This window comes from Hippopotamus amphibius, chromosome 16, assembly GCF_030028045.1.
Source record: "Hippopotamus amphibius kiboko isolate mHipAmp2 chromosome 16, mHipAmp2.hap2, whole genome shotgun sequence".
In the NCBI taxonomy this organism is placed as follows: domain Eukaryota; kingdom Metazoa; phylum Chordata; class Mammalia; order Artiodactyla; family Hippopotamidae; genus Hippopotamus; species Hippopotamus amphibius.
Genome location: NC_080201.1, coordinates 46,229,365 through 46,246,049, shown reverse-complemented (window position 1 = coordinate 46,246,049; position 16,685 = coordinate 46,229,365). Strand labels below are relative to the sequence as shown.

Sequence of the window (16,685 nt, the reverse complement as noted above, 5' to 3'; positions counted from 1 at the left end):
GCACTCCCACCCCTCAATCCTGTGTTTCAGAACAGAACTTCATCCAATAGGAAGGCCAGGCCCAGAAGCCATTACCCCATAATCCACTTGCTCTGTGATTCCACCAATGACTATAGTCCAGCAGTAGCCACTGACTCCCTTTTTCTAGTAGGCTCTTTTTGGTGATCACAGTGGACAGAGCTGTTCCTCTGTTATCTTGTTGTCTGAAACTACTACCTCTCACCTTTGGGTTTCTTCCTCTGCCTGATTGCATCAGAGATGAACACATGACCTAAGCCAGCCACACAGCATCCTTTCCTGGGACCCAAAGCCAGCAGGAGAAACAGTTCTTTGTGGTGGTAAGCTGCCTCTCCAAAAGGACAGACCGGAGGTTCAGTCCCTGGTCTCAAGGAAAACAATGGAGACAGTGATCTCCAGAGAGATGTCAGAGTGAACCTCATAGGGCCCAAGTTCCTGGGGCCAGGCCACCTCTCTGCAGCTGGAACACAAATCAGTGATTTCCCTTAGTGTTGATGTCCTGAGCTAAGCTGTCATTTACAACTCCAGGTCTTTCCAAAAGTGTTATGGGCATTCACCTGCCCACTGCCACAGTGTCCTCCCCAATATCCTCTCTCATCCACCCAAAACCCACAGGAGCAGCTTGGATACTGAAGAGGCAGGAGGTGAGGCCTCTGATGATTACCTTTTTGAAGGTTTCATCTTCTTTTTAATGTTCTGTAATGTACGTCTCCACCAGTTTGGCCTTTATGATTCCCAGCAGATTTATTTATTCCGGATTTCCCCAATATTCTCAGATTTCCCCATAATATTTTGTTTAACATAGTACTTTGAAGTTCCAGATGTGTGGATTTTCTATATTAGCAGAAAATGAGGTTCCTATCTGGAGGACCATAACTCACAGTAGCTAAGGAGAGAAAATGCAAAAACAGGAGTAGCACAAAGGAAGGTCATTATTAACTGAAAGCCATTCATCATCCAACTACTAACATGGTTACTTTACTACCCCGGCCAGTTTACTGTGTGCAGAGCTCTGTGCTAAATTCTCTCTCACATAACCCTCATAGCACCCCCATGAGGGATGTCCTGTTGTCCTCCCCATTTAACAGACAGGTTAAGAAATCTGAAAATAGCCATTCTGCTAGGAAGGAGAGAATCAACTCAAGGTTGCCCCATTCCTAAGCCCTGTTCTTAATCACAACCCTGGCACTTCCTGACTCTTCAGCCTTGGGGAAAAGGTACAGGGAAAGTGGAGGAGCAGGCACTCCCTTCCTGCCCTTCCCATCATCCCAGTTCTAACATCACTTAGGCCCTTATGATATTAAATCTGATTGACAGGGTAGAATTTTACAAGTGGAAGTGGCCAAGCACGACATCGCCAACGGAAAAGGACAGCAACACGGGCGAAGGCAGAGAGGTAGGAGAATACAGCCACTGGACTAACACGGTCCCCTTGGACTGGACCTAAGGAGCTGCGTAGGGCGGTGCGGAGAAATCCACCAGGAAAGGTACAGTGTATGGAAAGGTGATCAGACATTGGAGTGTGGGAGTGGTCTCTCTAATCAAATCTTGGGGAGTGGAGTGGGGTCTGCAGTTTGCAAAGATATTAACTTATGGTAATTTTATATTGACAAAAGTTAAACCTGTCTTCTGCCACCATCACCACAATCAGAATCTCGGGGAAGTGAAGCCCTGGGGCTGACAGCCACAATCGAGAGAAGACCTGGCTCAGAAAGTTCCACAGACTGCTCCAGTGCCAGGCAGCTTCAAGCGCCCTCAGCAAAACGGTGTGACCGGGGAGAGGAGTGGATTCAAGGGTGGACTTAAGTCAGGCCTCAATTCAGGGCCGCTGAACAGGAATCAGGCAGGACCTGGAGACCAGGGGGTCCCCAGGACAAGGGCAAAGTGAGGTTCGGGGACCAAGCGGCGGCCCGAGTTTCAAGGAGGTCGGGTGTGGGGGCGAGACACGTCGACGGGTTTTCGCGAGCTTCTCCGGGGAGGCGCACCCACGTAGGGTGCTGAGTCACGGTAGCCAGGAAAGCGCAAGGAATCGCGGCTCGCCGGAACGCCGAGGACCTCCTGCCACTGGCGCCCCTCTCCCGAGAGGTGGTGCGCAGGCGTCTACGCGCAGGGAAGGCGGGATCAGCGCAGGTAGTAAGAGGGGCGGGGGGTGCGCACGCGTCTGCGTGTGGGCGCGCACGTCCGGGAGTGCAAATGTGCGCATGTGCCCACGCAAGGACGCCAGCGGGCTGCAGACCTGGGAATTCGCTGACGCCTCTGCTTGCACGTCTGGGATGGACGTGTGCCCGCAAGTGCGCATGTTCGGCTGGGGGCGGGCCGCGCGTGCGCAGGTTGGCAGGGCCGCGGATTGTGGAGTCAGCGCCCCCAGAAACCTGTGAGGTCGTGCTGTGTGCTTTGTGGTTCTCGCCTGCTCAGCCCAGCTTTGTCGCTTCGGGATGTCGCCACATTTTCTCTGTGAATCCACTGTTAGGTCTTTAAAAAAAAAATTTCCTCACTGCACGTGGGCGTGGGTTTCCACCAGAAGAGGAAACTTTGGACTTAGTGAGGAGTTACACAGTTCTGCCCGCAGCTCCTAGTATCAGTCCCTCCTTGCATCGTGTATTCTTTTAGTCCGATGTGAGACCTGATTTACTTTAAGTCTAGTTCTGTTTTTTGCTCTGTATTAGCATTTGCTTCTGACCTTAGCAACACCTCGCTTTGTCTGGCTTGTCTGGAGCTGCTTTGCGCTGTTCTGCACCCTGCACATGTGGCCATGAACAAGACTCACTTCTGGCTTTACTGAGGCCTTGGTTCTGGTGAGAGGGACACATGCAAACACACATTCCGGCGGAGTGCTAACTGCTGTAGTGAAAAACAAAGCTGGGTAGAGGCTGGGCTCTGCCCCAACAGAAATGATGGAGAGGTCCGGCAGGTGGGCACGGGGTGGGGGGTGGGGCTTCCTTGAGGTAGCAGGTGTGTATGGGAAACCCTGAGGCCTGAGAAGGAAAGGCAGGAGATAGCTGAGGACCAGGTTGATGGCAGTGGATATGCAAAAATGTGGTGGAATTCAAATGTGCTTGCAGATACACCTGTAGGACTTGCTGATTAAGTGAATGAGGAGAGTAAAGATGAAGAATGTCTTCTAGGATTTCTGCCTCAGCACCGAGTGGAGGGATAGTGGTATCTCTTACCAAGAATGGGAAAGAGGGGGTTGTCTTCCCTAAAAGGCTGAGTCTTACGGACAGAGACTGCATCTTCTGTGCAGCCCTGGCTCCCATCTTAGCAATGGCCTTGCCTCTAGGTGACAACAGTAAATGCTGAAATGAATATGACACTCCTGAAACAATCCTTCTTCTTCACCTAAGCCCACACCCCCAACTCAGTCCCAATACAAGCCACATCCAGTCCCCCTCACAGGCAAGCAGAGGCCTGTGCCCAGCCAGCAGACCCTTGTGGAATCATAAAGCCAGCTGTTTGTGTTACTTCCAGGAGCCTGTCCCTGGAGGTTCCTCAGACTCCCAGGCACATACGGTTGGGAGCATGACAGTCATGTTGTCCACATACAGGGCTTTTTGGTAATCGAGAAGCTGGCCTCGTCTCCAGATTAGGAAGCGGATCACAAAAGGGATCACACAGTGCACAGAGGGCCGTCCTTTCACAGCACCGTGGTTGGGACGCAGCGTTTCAGCTACACTCCTAGAGCTGGGTGCCCCACTCTCCCAGGATCACCCAGGAAAAGGAGGATCACCAACCTCATAAGGATCTCACCTGCCTGTGTGACCTCCTCCATTTCTCAGCTGAGCCAGAGCCTCCAAGAACCTTCTTGGGGTTCCGGTGAACATGTGTCCTGCTCCCATCCCCACCCATCTGGCATGGAGCTGGGGCTACTGGACTCCCGTCTCCACCACTGTTGTGAATCAGAAGTCAGGGAATAGCACCAGGTACTAGGGTTAAATGGGAACACGTCTGAATTAAATGTGTTTTTCTGTCTAGCATTTTAATATGAACTTCCAGTGTCTTCCTTAGCATACTCACGCGGCATGGCTGTTACTAAGCAAGCATGTCCTGAGGTACATTTAGAAGGCTCTGAGACTAAGTCCCCATGCTCAGCTTCTGGGCATCTAAGCAGAAAGAGGTCTAAGTGGTACTTGCACTGGTAGGTCATATATTAATGCTCACTTACTCCATTTTCCTAAGTTCATGAAAAAAGTTTCAATCAAATGCTGTCCTGCTGTAAATGAAAACAAGTTGAAATTCTGTAACCCACCCCACTTTTGTGGGTCCCATTTCAGAATCTTTCCTTCTCCATAGCAGGATGGCATCATCCAGTGAGACTAGTCCTTCTTGTCCCTGTGGGTTAGGGTCTGTCTGCCACACAGTGGGTCCCTGGCAGAGTTGGGGGAGATCTCATCCCTGGGTCTGCTCCTTGGAAAGCCTGGCTAGGCAGCTCACAAGCGCCCATGCTTGGTGGAATGTGCGTGTTGGCAGATCACAGCCCAAGGAGAGAGTTTGCATCCTTCCAGGTGGCCTCCTTTACCACGACATTGGCTCTGCCCACACAGAGGCCTCTTCCAGTTCTGGCCTTAGGGAAGCTAACAGGAGAGGTGTGGTAGGTTGTTCTTCTTTCTGCCCATCCACCCCAGGTCATCCTCATACCCCTAGTGGTAATATCCTTGCAAGGGCTCAGAATCAGAGGACAGGCAGACCTAAACCTACTTGGGTGCAGCTTTTCAAAGTAACGAATCAGGCAGGGCTTCTGACATGGTATCTGCTGCAGTTCATTTTAAACAGAGATACAAAAAATTATTAAATGTATATTTTAATAAAGCCAATAGTTATTTTACTTATAGGAGCTTTAAAAGTAAGATACAAAATGTAGAGTTCCAGTTTGGAAGCGTTGTAACTAGTCACACGAGCAAGGCAGCCACGCCCGGCCACACAAAGGACACACACACTCACACACAAACACACATGCGCTTTGGCGAGACCCCTCTGCCGAGCGCAGCACCTGGAATTACCAGTGTTCAGAGCAAGGCGGTGCTGAGAACACAGCACCTACAAAAAGACCACACGAACAGCTTCACACAGTCTCATAGCCCATGGAGATGTAATCACAAAATGTCTTCCTTAATTGAGAAAAACAGACTGGAAAGTGACAGTTAGCAATGTTGATGTCACCTGCACTGGAGCATCAAGGACTGACCTCTGTCCAGGATGAGGTCTTTAGGGAGGCACTATTAAAACAGGGGTACTTCAATATAATAGAACTCGAAACACAGGGTACTGTAGACACATTACCGAAGGAAACAGAAAACTATCTTACAAGTAAAACAGCCACGGACAACTTCAACAGAGACTAGTGCACACACTGTGACAGCTAACACAGACAAGAGCCACGCAGGGTTGGTGCAAAGCACGTGCCTGAAAAGTCTATGTACAAAATAGTTCTCTGTAAACATGGTGAGGTGAATGTTCAGAACCCACGGTGAAAGGATCATGAGTACAGGCAGCAATGGCATCCCCACACAGCACAAAAGACAACACCCGAGGCCTGGAAACAGCCTGGCAACACAGTACTAAAAATTCAGATGCTGGGCTCAGACACCCTAAGGGTCCTCTATAATTAGTGTGTATACGTACATATATATATATTCTTTTTGGTATTTTTAAATATAAATTTACTTATATCCATAGAAAAATGAGAACATAACTGTGTTATTACAATCTTTGCTGGAAAAGCTTATATGGAGTTAGAAAGAATAAACCATTTATTAGTAGTTAACATATATTAAAATGGTTTAATGATTTAAGAAAATATAAAAAAAATATTAATACTGTCAAACTTTCATACCAGAAAATATTATGGATTTTTCTCAATTAGACTTTTTCAAAGATGAAATATGAAAAATTTAAATAAGTTTTATATAAAGAACTTCTGTAACCTCAATTAATATACAGTGGGATATGCCTAGTCTATATAGATATACTTATTATTTCTCAATTTAAGCACCATTCAATTCTTCTGGATCCATTCTGGCTGGAAAAATATCCCTAAATCCACAGGATGTTATCTATTTAACAGCACATGTTAACTGAAAATGAGGTGGTTTTTTTTTAAAGAAAAAACTTTTAAATTAATTCCTATCTACATCTTAATTGGTTTGTCTTGAGCCAGCTCACAATGTTACTGCAGTTTCAAGTGTCTCCCTGCAGCCCCTTGACCACACCCCTGTTTGAGACTCTGTCGAAGCCTCTGGCCGTGTGTGGGCGGATCTGGGGACAGAAGGTGCAGCTTTATCCCGCACACGGACAGCAACTAGCTGGCTCGTCTCCATGCACCATCAGGGCTATGCCTCCGATGTCAGTTTTGTGATCCTGCTTTTGTAAATGCCGTGAAGGCTGCACCCCTTGGGTGCTGCTGGGGCGGCAAGGGGCTGTCCACCCACAGAAAACCCAGGTGATTGCTTCTGATCATAAATATTCTGTACTTCGCCCAGATCCTATATGCTTAAATAAAGATAGTGTTGAACAAACCTCCAGCCACTCTATTTGCTATCTTAAAATATTCAATGCATTCTAGGCAGGAGATGTTTTAACTAAAAACCTATATGAAAAATAGCTATAAAATACAGTGATTGGTGTGGTCATCACTCAGTGTGTTAGGGAGGGGGAAGGGGAGGGTTTCAGAAGGATGGTCAGTTTTGCTCTCAGCCTTCAGGCCTGATGCCTTCCCCCCACACACAGTGGGACTACAAACTTGAGAGCTGTGTTTCTCAAAGTGTGGCCTGTGGCTCACCTGCATCAGAATCACCAGAGGTGCTTATTAAACTCAAAGATCCCCCAGCATCTCCCTGAGGAGGGTCAGAAAGCTCTGTCTTCAGCTGGCCCTCCAGGCGTCTGATGCCTCCAAAGTTTTGAGAAGCCAGGCCTTAAAGGCTTGGAGCTGCCAACCACCCCCATCCCCAAGGATCCCTGCCTGGGACAGGGGTGTACTGGTCCTCTGGGGGGCTGGTGCCAGCTAGTCAGCCCTGGGGTGGGGACACTGGCCCCAACAGCTCTGAGCAGGCAGGAAGGCTGGCCCTGGGTCAGTACTGGGGTAAGTAGGCCGGCCTGCGCTCAGCCTTCCCAGGGAAGGCCTTGAAGCCCTTGGGCGCTGCCTTGTGTGCCGGTGGGGGCGGGGGCTGTGGCGGGGTCTGCACGTAGGTGAAGGAGGCGGCGCTGCAGTCGCTGGTGGCGGCCCACACCGGGGACTGCAGCATCTGCATGGTGTCGTTCCACTGGCTGCCGGGGCTGGCGACTGCATAGAGTGGTGCGCTTGGGCCAGGCAGGGTGCTGGGCAGCGGGGAAGGGTGTTGCCAGGGGGCTTTGGGTGGCCACGTTTTGGTTTTGTTATCCTGAGAGACAAGAAGAAGGTTCTTAGTGGCATTTCTGGCAACTGATCATCTTTTCCCACCTCCCCAGATCTCTGGTCCTTGTTCCCAGTGAGGAAACAGGGTGAGAGCCCCAGCCCTCCCCAAGGTTCTGGAGCAGCACGTCCAACAGAACTGTTCTATGTCTGCACCGTCCAGTACAGTGGCTGCTCGCTGCACACGGCCAGTGCAATTGAGGAACTCAAATCTTTCTTTATATTTAAGTAATTTCAATTTAAGTAGCCACATGTGGCTAATGGCTATCATATTAGACAGCACAGCCCCAGACTCCCTCTTCATGTGGCTCTGAGTCAGCTGACATGACTAATCATTTAGACAGAAACCATAGGAAGAAAGTTGTTCACCACAAAGAACCCCTCACTGCTCTGAGGCCCTCTTAAAACTTAAGCTTTGGAACCTTGCTCATGACCTGTACCCATAAAGCCAGCCCTCTGTGGCCAGAGCAGGGCCCACAATACCTGGTTCACATCCTCCACTGTGGTAAGAAGAGGCGGGGAGGGCAGCGTGCTGGTCTCCTGCTCTCCACTGCTGTGCTTCCTGAAAGAACCAAGAGCTCAGTGCAGTGGTCACCTGGCTTCCTGCCCAGTTTCTCTCCAGGGGACACCCAAGCCACTTGGATCAGCTGTCTCCAGGCACTGGTTCTAGGTGGGGAGGCCTTGAGCCCACTGCATGCAGGGGGCTACGGTGGGTCACCATGGAGTGGTGCACCCAGCAGGCTTGTCACAGGGCTGGGCTGGAGCGGGGGTGGTGGGCATGAGGACTGGCACTGGGTGTTTCAGCTGCTGAGACCACCAGCTCCAGCCTTCTGTTAATTTATTCAACAGACACAGATTGATTGTTTACCATGCACTGGGGATAGGTGACAAAAACAAAAGGCTGTTAGTTTTACTACTAACATGAAAAAATTTCTGTTATTATGCTGAATGTAAAAGGCAGGTGTAGCAGGCAGAGAGCCAGGTAAATCAGTCTATCCACGCTCCTGCGCGCAGACAGCAGCCTCTGCAGAGGTGGTGCTATGGGTGACTTCCTAGACCTCTAGTCGGCCTCTCTAGTTTCCTGCTCCTCCTGCAGTCCTCCGTGTCTCGGTCATGGCACCCCCTCTCACACAGATGCTCAGGCCAAAAACTTGCATCTCACCCTTGCTTCTTCTCTCTCTCACACACCCCGCTGCCAGTTCCTCACCAGCTGCTCCATCATTTTGTTCAGCTTTCTGCTCATCAGAGGCCTCGCTGATTGCCATTCAGAACACAGAAAATCCACCTTCCCCCTTCATTCTTTGCCCTCATACCCTGCTTTATTTTTCTTCACAGCACCTAATCCAAACTGACATATCTGGGAATTTTTTATCGGCCTTCAACAGAATATCAGTTTCATGAGGAAGGGGACTTTGATTTGTTTGCTGGTGTATCACCAGTGCCTGGTACGTGATGGGTGCTACTGAATGAATGGAAGTGTCCCTCCACTGCCCAAATTCACACGTTGAAGCCCTAACTTCCAGTACCTCAGAATGTGACTGTATTTAGAGATAAGTTGTTTAAACAACTAATTAAGGTAAAATAAAGTCATCAGGGTGGGCTCCAACCCAATATGACTGGTGTCCTTATAAGAAGAGAAGATTAGGACACAGATGCACACAGAGGTAAGACCATGTGAACATACAGGAAAAAGACAGCCCTCTGAAGCAGAGGAGGCCTCAGAAGAAATCAACCCCGCTGGCACCTTAATCTCAGACTTCTAGCCTCCAGAGCTACGTGACTCGTAGTTTTATTACGAGCTTATTTACTATAAATTCTTGTTCTTAAGTCCCCCAGTCTGTGGTCCTTTGATATGGTAGCCCTAGAAAACACATACAGTGTTTGTGAGAATTAAGTAAGAAAACGTACGCGAATGCTTCTTAGCCCAGGGCCTGGGACGCAGAATGCACCCTAGCTGGTATCAGCAATCACTGTCATCACCACCGTGACTACTCTCTGCACCCTACTCTGTGTGACTCAGGTACCTTTCCATCTTCATCCACCTGCTCCCCACTGCTTATCTGCTGAAGCCTGACGCTGTCACACGAGGGCCGTCCTACATGGCCTCCCTTTCCCCTTCACAGCATGACTTCTGACACCCAGGCGGCTCTGCATGCTCTCTGTTCCTGCCCATGTCCTTTCGACTGCCACCTCGGGGCTTCTGCTTCCTCACACTTACAAGTCTCTCCATCTCTTTCTAAACAAATTCTTCTCTTATTTCAGGGCCCATATTAATTTTTGTGACTGCTTTTGAAAACTTTACATCTGAATATACTATGTAACTACTTTTTTCAACTGTGAAATACCATTCAGAGGTCATTTTCTCCAGTTCCACCTTTGACAAAGAAACTGAGGGTCAGAGAGGGCCAGGCCCATGTTTGGAGTTGCAAAGCCTGTTGGTGAGCCCTGATTAGAACTGGTCCTGCTCCTCCCATGGAAAGGGCTGCCTCCTATAAGGCACAGACCAGTATCAGCAGACCCTGTTCTCCAGAATACTCCCTTGCCTGTCATACTGGTATTTTGGGCTACCACTTGCATGAGACTGTTCTATCAGCAAAAACTCAATCCAACTTTAAGTCACCACACAAGCTTCAGCAAGACAGTACTGGAAGAGGCCCTCTGCCTCTCTCACACTCAGCTGACTGGGAGCGATGGAGCTACTGAGCTTTGCAGGGGAATAAGCTGTGGATCAGATTCATGTACCCCTCTGTCCTTTGTTTGGTTTAAAAATGTCTTCATACCTTCTCTGCTTGACAGCAGCAACGAGGTCAGGCCCTGAAAACATGGAGAACAAACTGTCCCCGTTGGCGGAGGATGTCTCGTCACTCGAGCTGGCCGAGTCTCCCTGAGCACCCGACCAGCCGCTGTGCAGGCCATCCCTGAAAGCCAAAGAGAGGAGCTGGTCCCGGGCCTCCTGCAGCCAGCCTGGACACTGGCTGGACAGCCCGAGGCCAGCCTCCACCCCCACCTCAGCCATAAAAGAATAGTCTTTTCCCTGCACTCATCTCACAACCCAATAGTGCTCTCTTGTCTCTCTCCTTCCTCTAAAAACTCAGAAGCCTGTGGTTTATATATGAAATTCATTTTAGAGCAAACAAAAAGTTGAGATGGTCTTTAGCTGTGCAGAGTTATTAACCAGGTAGCAATAAGAGATGTAAAAAAAAATCAGTCCCCAGATGTCTTTATGATGAAAATTTGCAGTTCTCTCAATACACTGGAATCTGAACTATACACCTTCACTTTTTGTAGGCTACAAGGATCACATTCCATAAATGACACAGGTTTCATAGCCATGCTCAGTTCAGCTAAAGACCGTGTTAAACATGCAATTACTTCACAAACATCACCAAAGAAGATCCTTGTCTAGGGCAGAAGAGCCTGTCTCAAAAATCATCAATTTATACCAATGGTGTGTTCACAGGGACACAACATGCCACCTGGCATCCTACAGTCGTCAAAAACTCTGACCCCTCTGAGGATCTAAACACGTGCCACTGTCTCACGTGAGGGCCTAGAAATGAACTGCCTGATAAGGGTGCACAGAGGCCCCATGGGGAACACCTAGGTCCCAAACTCGGCTTCCCTCCCACACCCAGCACTCACCCTTCTGCAAAGAACTCTGGGAAGGGCCAGGTCCGATGGGCATCATCCATGGGTGGCCAGTGGCCCCGGGGGTTGCCTGGGCGGCGACCATGTTGGACTTGCCGCTTCTGCTGCATTGCTTGGCTCACTCCTGCCACATAGCGTGCAAACTCGGGGTCTGAACCCACTGTGTTAAGACAAAGGGATAAACAGGGTTTGGGGCCAAATTGGCCACTTTCTTCCTTCCCTACCTTCTGAGGATGTCCTCGTGACACACACAGTGAAAAGTGGTGAGAGGTTGCCAGGCTTGTGGCCCAGAGTGGGCTGCAGGGTTTGCCCCGCAGCCTGCTATGGTGAGCTGGCTTTCAGCACATGGTCTGAAGATGGGGTATGCTGGGTACATAGGGACTGTAAGGAAGTGGTATGCCTAGGACAGGGGCAGGCTGAATGTGCACAAAGACAGAAAGAGAACAAAAAGGTTTGCTTCAGCCATGGTTAAATTTTAAAAACAAATACTAGTTACTTTAAAACCTTCCAATGTCTGATGCTGCATACTTAACAACTAAGAAAATCAGATGATGACTTTGGCCAAGAAATAACCTGAAAGTTATCAGAGGATTAGAGTCAGCCAGATAGAGAATATCTGCCCTTCCCCCTTGGGCTCAACTCTGATTCAATATTTTTCTGGATACTGAAGGCAGACCTGCTAATTCAGTCTGAAGATAGTAAGAGTGGTAACAAATAAGATGAAATTTAAGAATGCATTAAGAGGTGGATGGAAACATACTGGACAGAACTCAGTAAGGATGTGCAGGGCACTACAAGTGGGAGGAAAAACAGCACAGGAGGCATTTAGAGAAAGTCAAACAAAAAGATACGGTAGGAAAACATCTGCGAATATGACTCAGCTGTGTATACTTTTTAGCTTCAAGTTGGGAAAGACACTAGGGCTCAATCGCACTCTTAGCTTTTTCTATCAGGCAGCTGCCATGTGCGCACTGCACAAGGATGCCCACACAGTGGAGAGCAGGCAATATGTGTGTCTGTCCAGAGAGGGCACTCTGTTCTAGCTGGTCCTGCCTGAGAGGGTGCCTTCTGTGATTCATCCGTCCAGAATGACCATTCTTAACCTGCAAAAAGGGCTATGTAGATCTCATGTCCTTGGGGCAGCATCTGCAGGAAGCGACTTTAAGGACTTGAAGATCAGAAAGGGACACCCAGAAGGAAAAGCTAGTAGGATTCCTAGGCTAAAGACGTAAAGGCTGTTTGGGCCTCAACAGAGATCAAAGATGTTAAAGTTCTGCCAAACACCATTTATACTCTGGATTTAATTACAGGACTGTCAAAAAATGTAGACTGTTTATCAGCAATTGAGAAAATGTGCCACATCCAGCCCAGCTGGTGGCGGGCAGGTGGGCTTGCTCTGCCATAGCAGGGTGGAACAGTTTGTCCTGCCCCACATCCCCAGGGGTTCCCCACAGTTACCCACCCAAGGAGAGCAAGAACACGAGAGCATGTGCAGCAGTAGGAAGAATTTTGAGAAGACATATGCAAATACTTCTTTCCTTTAATAGTTAATGCTGGGTTCATTTAGTAGCGAATCTCCTCTTCTGGTGGTTATTATATAAATATGTGCTATATTTATTTACATTTCACAGCCCTCATGAATGAATATTTTCCACTTTCATGTATCATTTGCTAAATTAGGGAAAAAAAGTAATTGATTTCTATGTATCCATCTTGCATCTACTCACCTTGCCAGATTCACTTACTAATTCTGGAAATTTTTTATTGAGGAGTCTTGTTTTTTTTTTTTCAATTCTACTGCCAGCAAAGAGATGTGCTTTTTAACCTACTCTTTTCTAAAGCTTATACCACTTGTTTCCTTTGTTTTTGTCCTGTTACATTTGCCAGAAAGTTCAAGACAAAGTTACATGCTATTGGCAGTAGCAACTGCCACCCTGTCTGGGTCTTGACTTTAACTGGAATGATTTTGTTTCACTATACAAAGCAGTACTTGCTACTGGCTTTTGGTAGATAAGTCTTTTTCATATTCAAGACATTTCCTTCTATTCATGTTTTACTTCAAGGGGTTTACTTAAGAATTGCTGGTATCTTTTGCCAAATGTCTTCACAGCATCTACTGCTATGTGAGTTTTTCTCATTTATTGGTTAAAATGATGGATTACTGTACAGGAAGAGAGTTCCTTATACTGAACTATCTTATACTGCCGACATAAACCAGATATAATTCCTTTGATACACTGCTAGATATTCTTGCAACTACCTACTCTCATAAAAAGTTTTCATGATAAAATCATGTTGGCTTCGTAACTCCCTTTCCAATCTCTTCTCCTGGAAAAGATCCAGGCAGGTTTTCCATTTCTTGGTGCAATTTTGGAAATGTATGTTTTATTAGGAAAGAATCCATTTTCCATTCAGTTTTCATATATGTTGTCATCATGTCATATGTGGTAATGTCTTAAAGTTCTTTTAATCTCTCCCATATCTGTAGTTATGTCTGTCTCTTTCCTAATCTTGTATCTCTTTGCTCTCTCTTATTCAGGATTACAATAAATTGGTTTCTCTATTTCATTGGTCTTCTAAAGACCACTCTTTTAGATTTATTTACAATGTCTACTATATTTTTCTTTTAAATTTAATTAGCTTTGGCTTTTATCCTTTTTTTAAATTGGGGTATAGTTGATGTACAATATTATGTTAGTTTCAGGCATACAACAACTCTTATCCTTAATTAATTCCTCCTCCTAGTTTGTTTTTGTTTTGTTTCTAAATTCTTTTTCTGATTTCCTAAGATAACTCGGGTGAATTTTCATACTGTCTGGGCCAGGAAAAGTCATATTCTATGAAGGCAGGAGGATTCCTTACCACCTTTCACAGGTTCTAGAGTTTAGGCAAAAAAGAATCACAGAACAGGTTATGTAATCAGGAAAAAAGCAGCCAACAAAGGGCCAACCATTTTGGCTCCCATGAATGGGAGAGCCCAGATTGGAGCCCTCTTGAGCTATGGGACTTTGAGCCATTCCACTTCTCTTAGCCTCAATTCTGTCCTCTACAAAGTGAGAAAATCAGTTTCACTTACATTCTCAGACTCATTCTAACCACTGCTTCCTACCTCTGATGGAGTTGCCCAATACTTGCCATCAGACAGTGAGAAAGGGTCTTTGAAGGGGGATTAAGTCACTGCCTCTCATAAGTAAGGCTGTGGCAGATGGGCCCTATAAAGTCTTTGGTGATAATATTGAAGTAAGGTGGTGGGGAGCAGGGTTCACATACCTGCAGGATCAAAAGGCAGAATCTCTCCCAGCATCCCAAAGACGCCATCGCTTTGGTCACGGTTTGGCCAGGTGTTATTTCTAGGTCCCTGTGGCTTCTGTCCCAAAACCTCTGACATCATATTATCCATATAACTGCTCACCAGACCCAAGCTGTACAAGTCAGAACTGAGATCAGATATGCCAGGCCACTGGCCAAGGGGAGACAGCCCTGCTCCAATGGGCTGTGCTGGCTGCTGGGATGAGCCATGCACCCATTTCCCAGGGGCCCGAGGCTGGGGCAGGGGCTGCTGCGGTCCAACGGGTTGGAGCAGGTGTTGGTAGTACTGGACCTGGGGTTGTTGTTGCTTTGGGGACTGCTGCTGAGGTGCCAGGCCCGGCTGGGGTGTCAGAGGTGTGTGTGCCCCAGCCTGGGGTGGCCGCGGTGGAGGGGGCACTGGCAGTGATGGCTGCTGTGGCTGCATGGCTCCTGCCTTCTGCTCAGTCACCATGGCTGTGGCAGCAGAATTACGCCTTGTCACCAGCGGGGAGCCCTGATGTGACTGGCCCATGTTAAAGCCCGAGAGAAAATCGATCACCTCCTGCATTTCCTGATCGGTTGGTAAGTTCATACCCTTCTCGTCCTTGCCATCATCCCCTTGTAGGAAGTTGTCACGCCTCTCCATGAGAAAACCATTGGCCATCTGATTACTGGAATTCTGAGCTGACTGTGAAGGGTCTGCAGTCCTAGGGAAATTACCAATGTTCAAAATGCTTTGTAATCTTGAATCCATATTACTGGGCATTTTGGCCTTCTCTTCTGAACACCCAGCTATGAAGATATTTTTGGAAGGGGTATTTGGAATGGAAAAATTTGTGCTGCTGCTAGAGCTGGTACATGAAGCTTTCTTGGTGAACCGGGATGTCAGTTTGGAGAATGTCTTCTGCAGGCCACCTGAAGATTTGTTTCCATTCCCAGAAGGCAAGTCAGCCTGATTTCCAAAATCACAGATCTCCCTTTGAAGCTGGATTTGTATGCAGGGTAAAGCTTGTTCCCTATTTAAAGAGAAATGCAACAAATGCATTGAAAAAGAAAAAAAAGACAAATATACAATGAAAAGGATCTCTTTGGTATTTAAGAAAAACTTTTAAGAATAAAAAGACCTCTTTGTTTGGCATCAGGTTCATTTATTTTATAGATAAACACCCAAGAGTTTTAAGAGTACACAATTTAAGCACTTACTATCTAAATTATAAAAAATCTACTGTGTCTAACACAGGGCTGTGAAAACTACATTAGAATTCTGACCTGAGGATTTTGAAAGAAACCCTCTGACCGCAACAAAAGACAGCAGAGCACGGCTAGAGTGCAAGATGCAATTGGCAGAGGCCAGCTCTGGGCCTGGATGACAGGGACTGGGAATCTGGCAGACCCAGGAGAGGGTCAACAGACAAATCCACACAGCACAGAGCAGGGAGTGGGCAGCACCCAGGAACACTACATAGCACTCTTGTCCTTGGAAGTAATTCACAGTCAGTGCTGTTTTCCCAGTACTGAAAGAAAGCCCTAGACATAGAAAGGGCAGGGGGGTAGGAGCAGGGCAGGTGATGGCTGGTGTGACCCTGGATAAGTCACCTCACTGTTCTGGGCTCATAAATGAAGACATGCAGAGGGCCCATGGCCAGATGTTTAAGGTCTCTACCTGTTCTAAAGTTAATTCACAAAGAGAGAATCTTGCAACTGTCAGCTATTTTCAGATATAAATAAATCTCATGCAAGGTATAAGTAAATTTTCTAAACATTTTCTGCTCTTAGTTCATAAGGAGAATGCGAGTTGGGTTAAACTTCTCTTGATGGACTTAACTCTGAAATGATAAAACAAATGAAGGCAAAAATGTTAACAAACTGGGCAATCTGGGTAAAGGGCAATTCTCTGTACTATTCCTGCGATCTTTCTATAGGTTTGAAATTATTCCAAAATAAAAAGTTGCCCAAAAGTTCCCTTTCTTGCCTTATTTACTCACATACTATCAGGGCCATGAGCCCACATGACCCTGTAAGTGGTCACACTGTCCCTAGGTGTGGACCTGAATGTGAACCAATTTAAGTGCCAGGCGGGGACACCAACCTCCCTGCCCTCCAGCGAGTGAGGTCCAGCACAGCCGTGTAGAGCACGTCCACCAGACCCAGGGTCTTCTCAGGATCCAGGCTTCTCTGCAGCAGGGACATGGTAGCGGGGTCTTCTTTCAGGCACCTAGGTACGAACCGGGCTGCGTGAGTCTGGGCTGCACTTCTCCACAAAAGGGGTTTCAAGCAGGACTCATACAAAAGGCCACAACTTTTGGCACCAAATAAAAATTCAGTAATTGTTAAGAACATTGAGAAG

At 47.4% G+C, this 16,685-nt stretch overlaps 1 protein-coding gene across 5 annotated transcripts in view; it reads right to left on the bottom strand.

The window, feature by feature from the left end:
• Nucleotides 1–4,790: 4,790 nt before the first annotated feature.
• GARRE1 (granule associated Rac and RHOG effector 1) overlaps nt 4,791–16,685 on the bottom strand; it is an 80,483-nt gene continuing 68,588 nt past the window's right edge. For all 5 annotated transcript variants that reach the window (XM_057711455.1, XM_057711458.1, XM_057711456.1 and 2 more), the window contains exons 9-14: nt 16,428–16,553; nt 14,321–15,354; nt 11,045–11,210; nt 10,183–10,320; nt 7,886–7,964; nt 4,791–7,391 (exon numbers count right to left, since the gene is read on the bottom strand). In XM_057711455.1, coding sequence (XP_057567438.1) covers nt 7,083–7,391; nt 7,886–7,964; nt 10,183–10,320; nt 11,045–11,210; nt 14,321–15,354; nt 16,428–16,553 — 1,852 coding nt within the window. In that variant the 3' untranslated portion in view covers nt 4,791–7,082. The remainder of the gene's footprint in view (nt 7,392–7,885; nt 7,965–10,182; nt 10,321–11,044; nt 11,211–14,320; nt 15,355–16,427; nt 16,554–16,685) is intronic.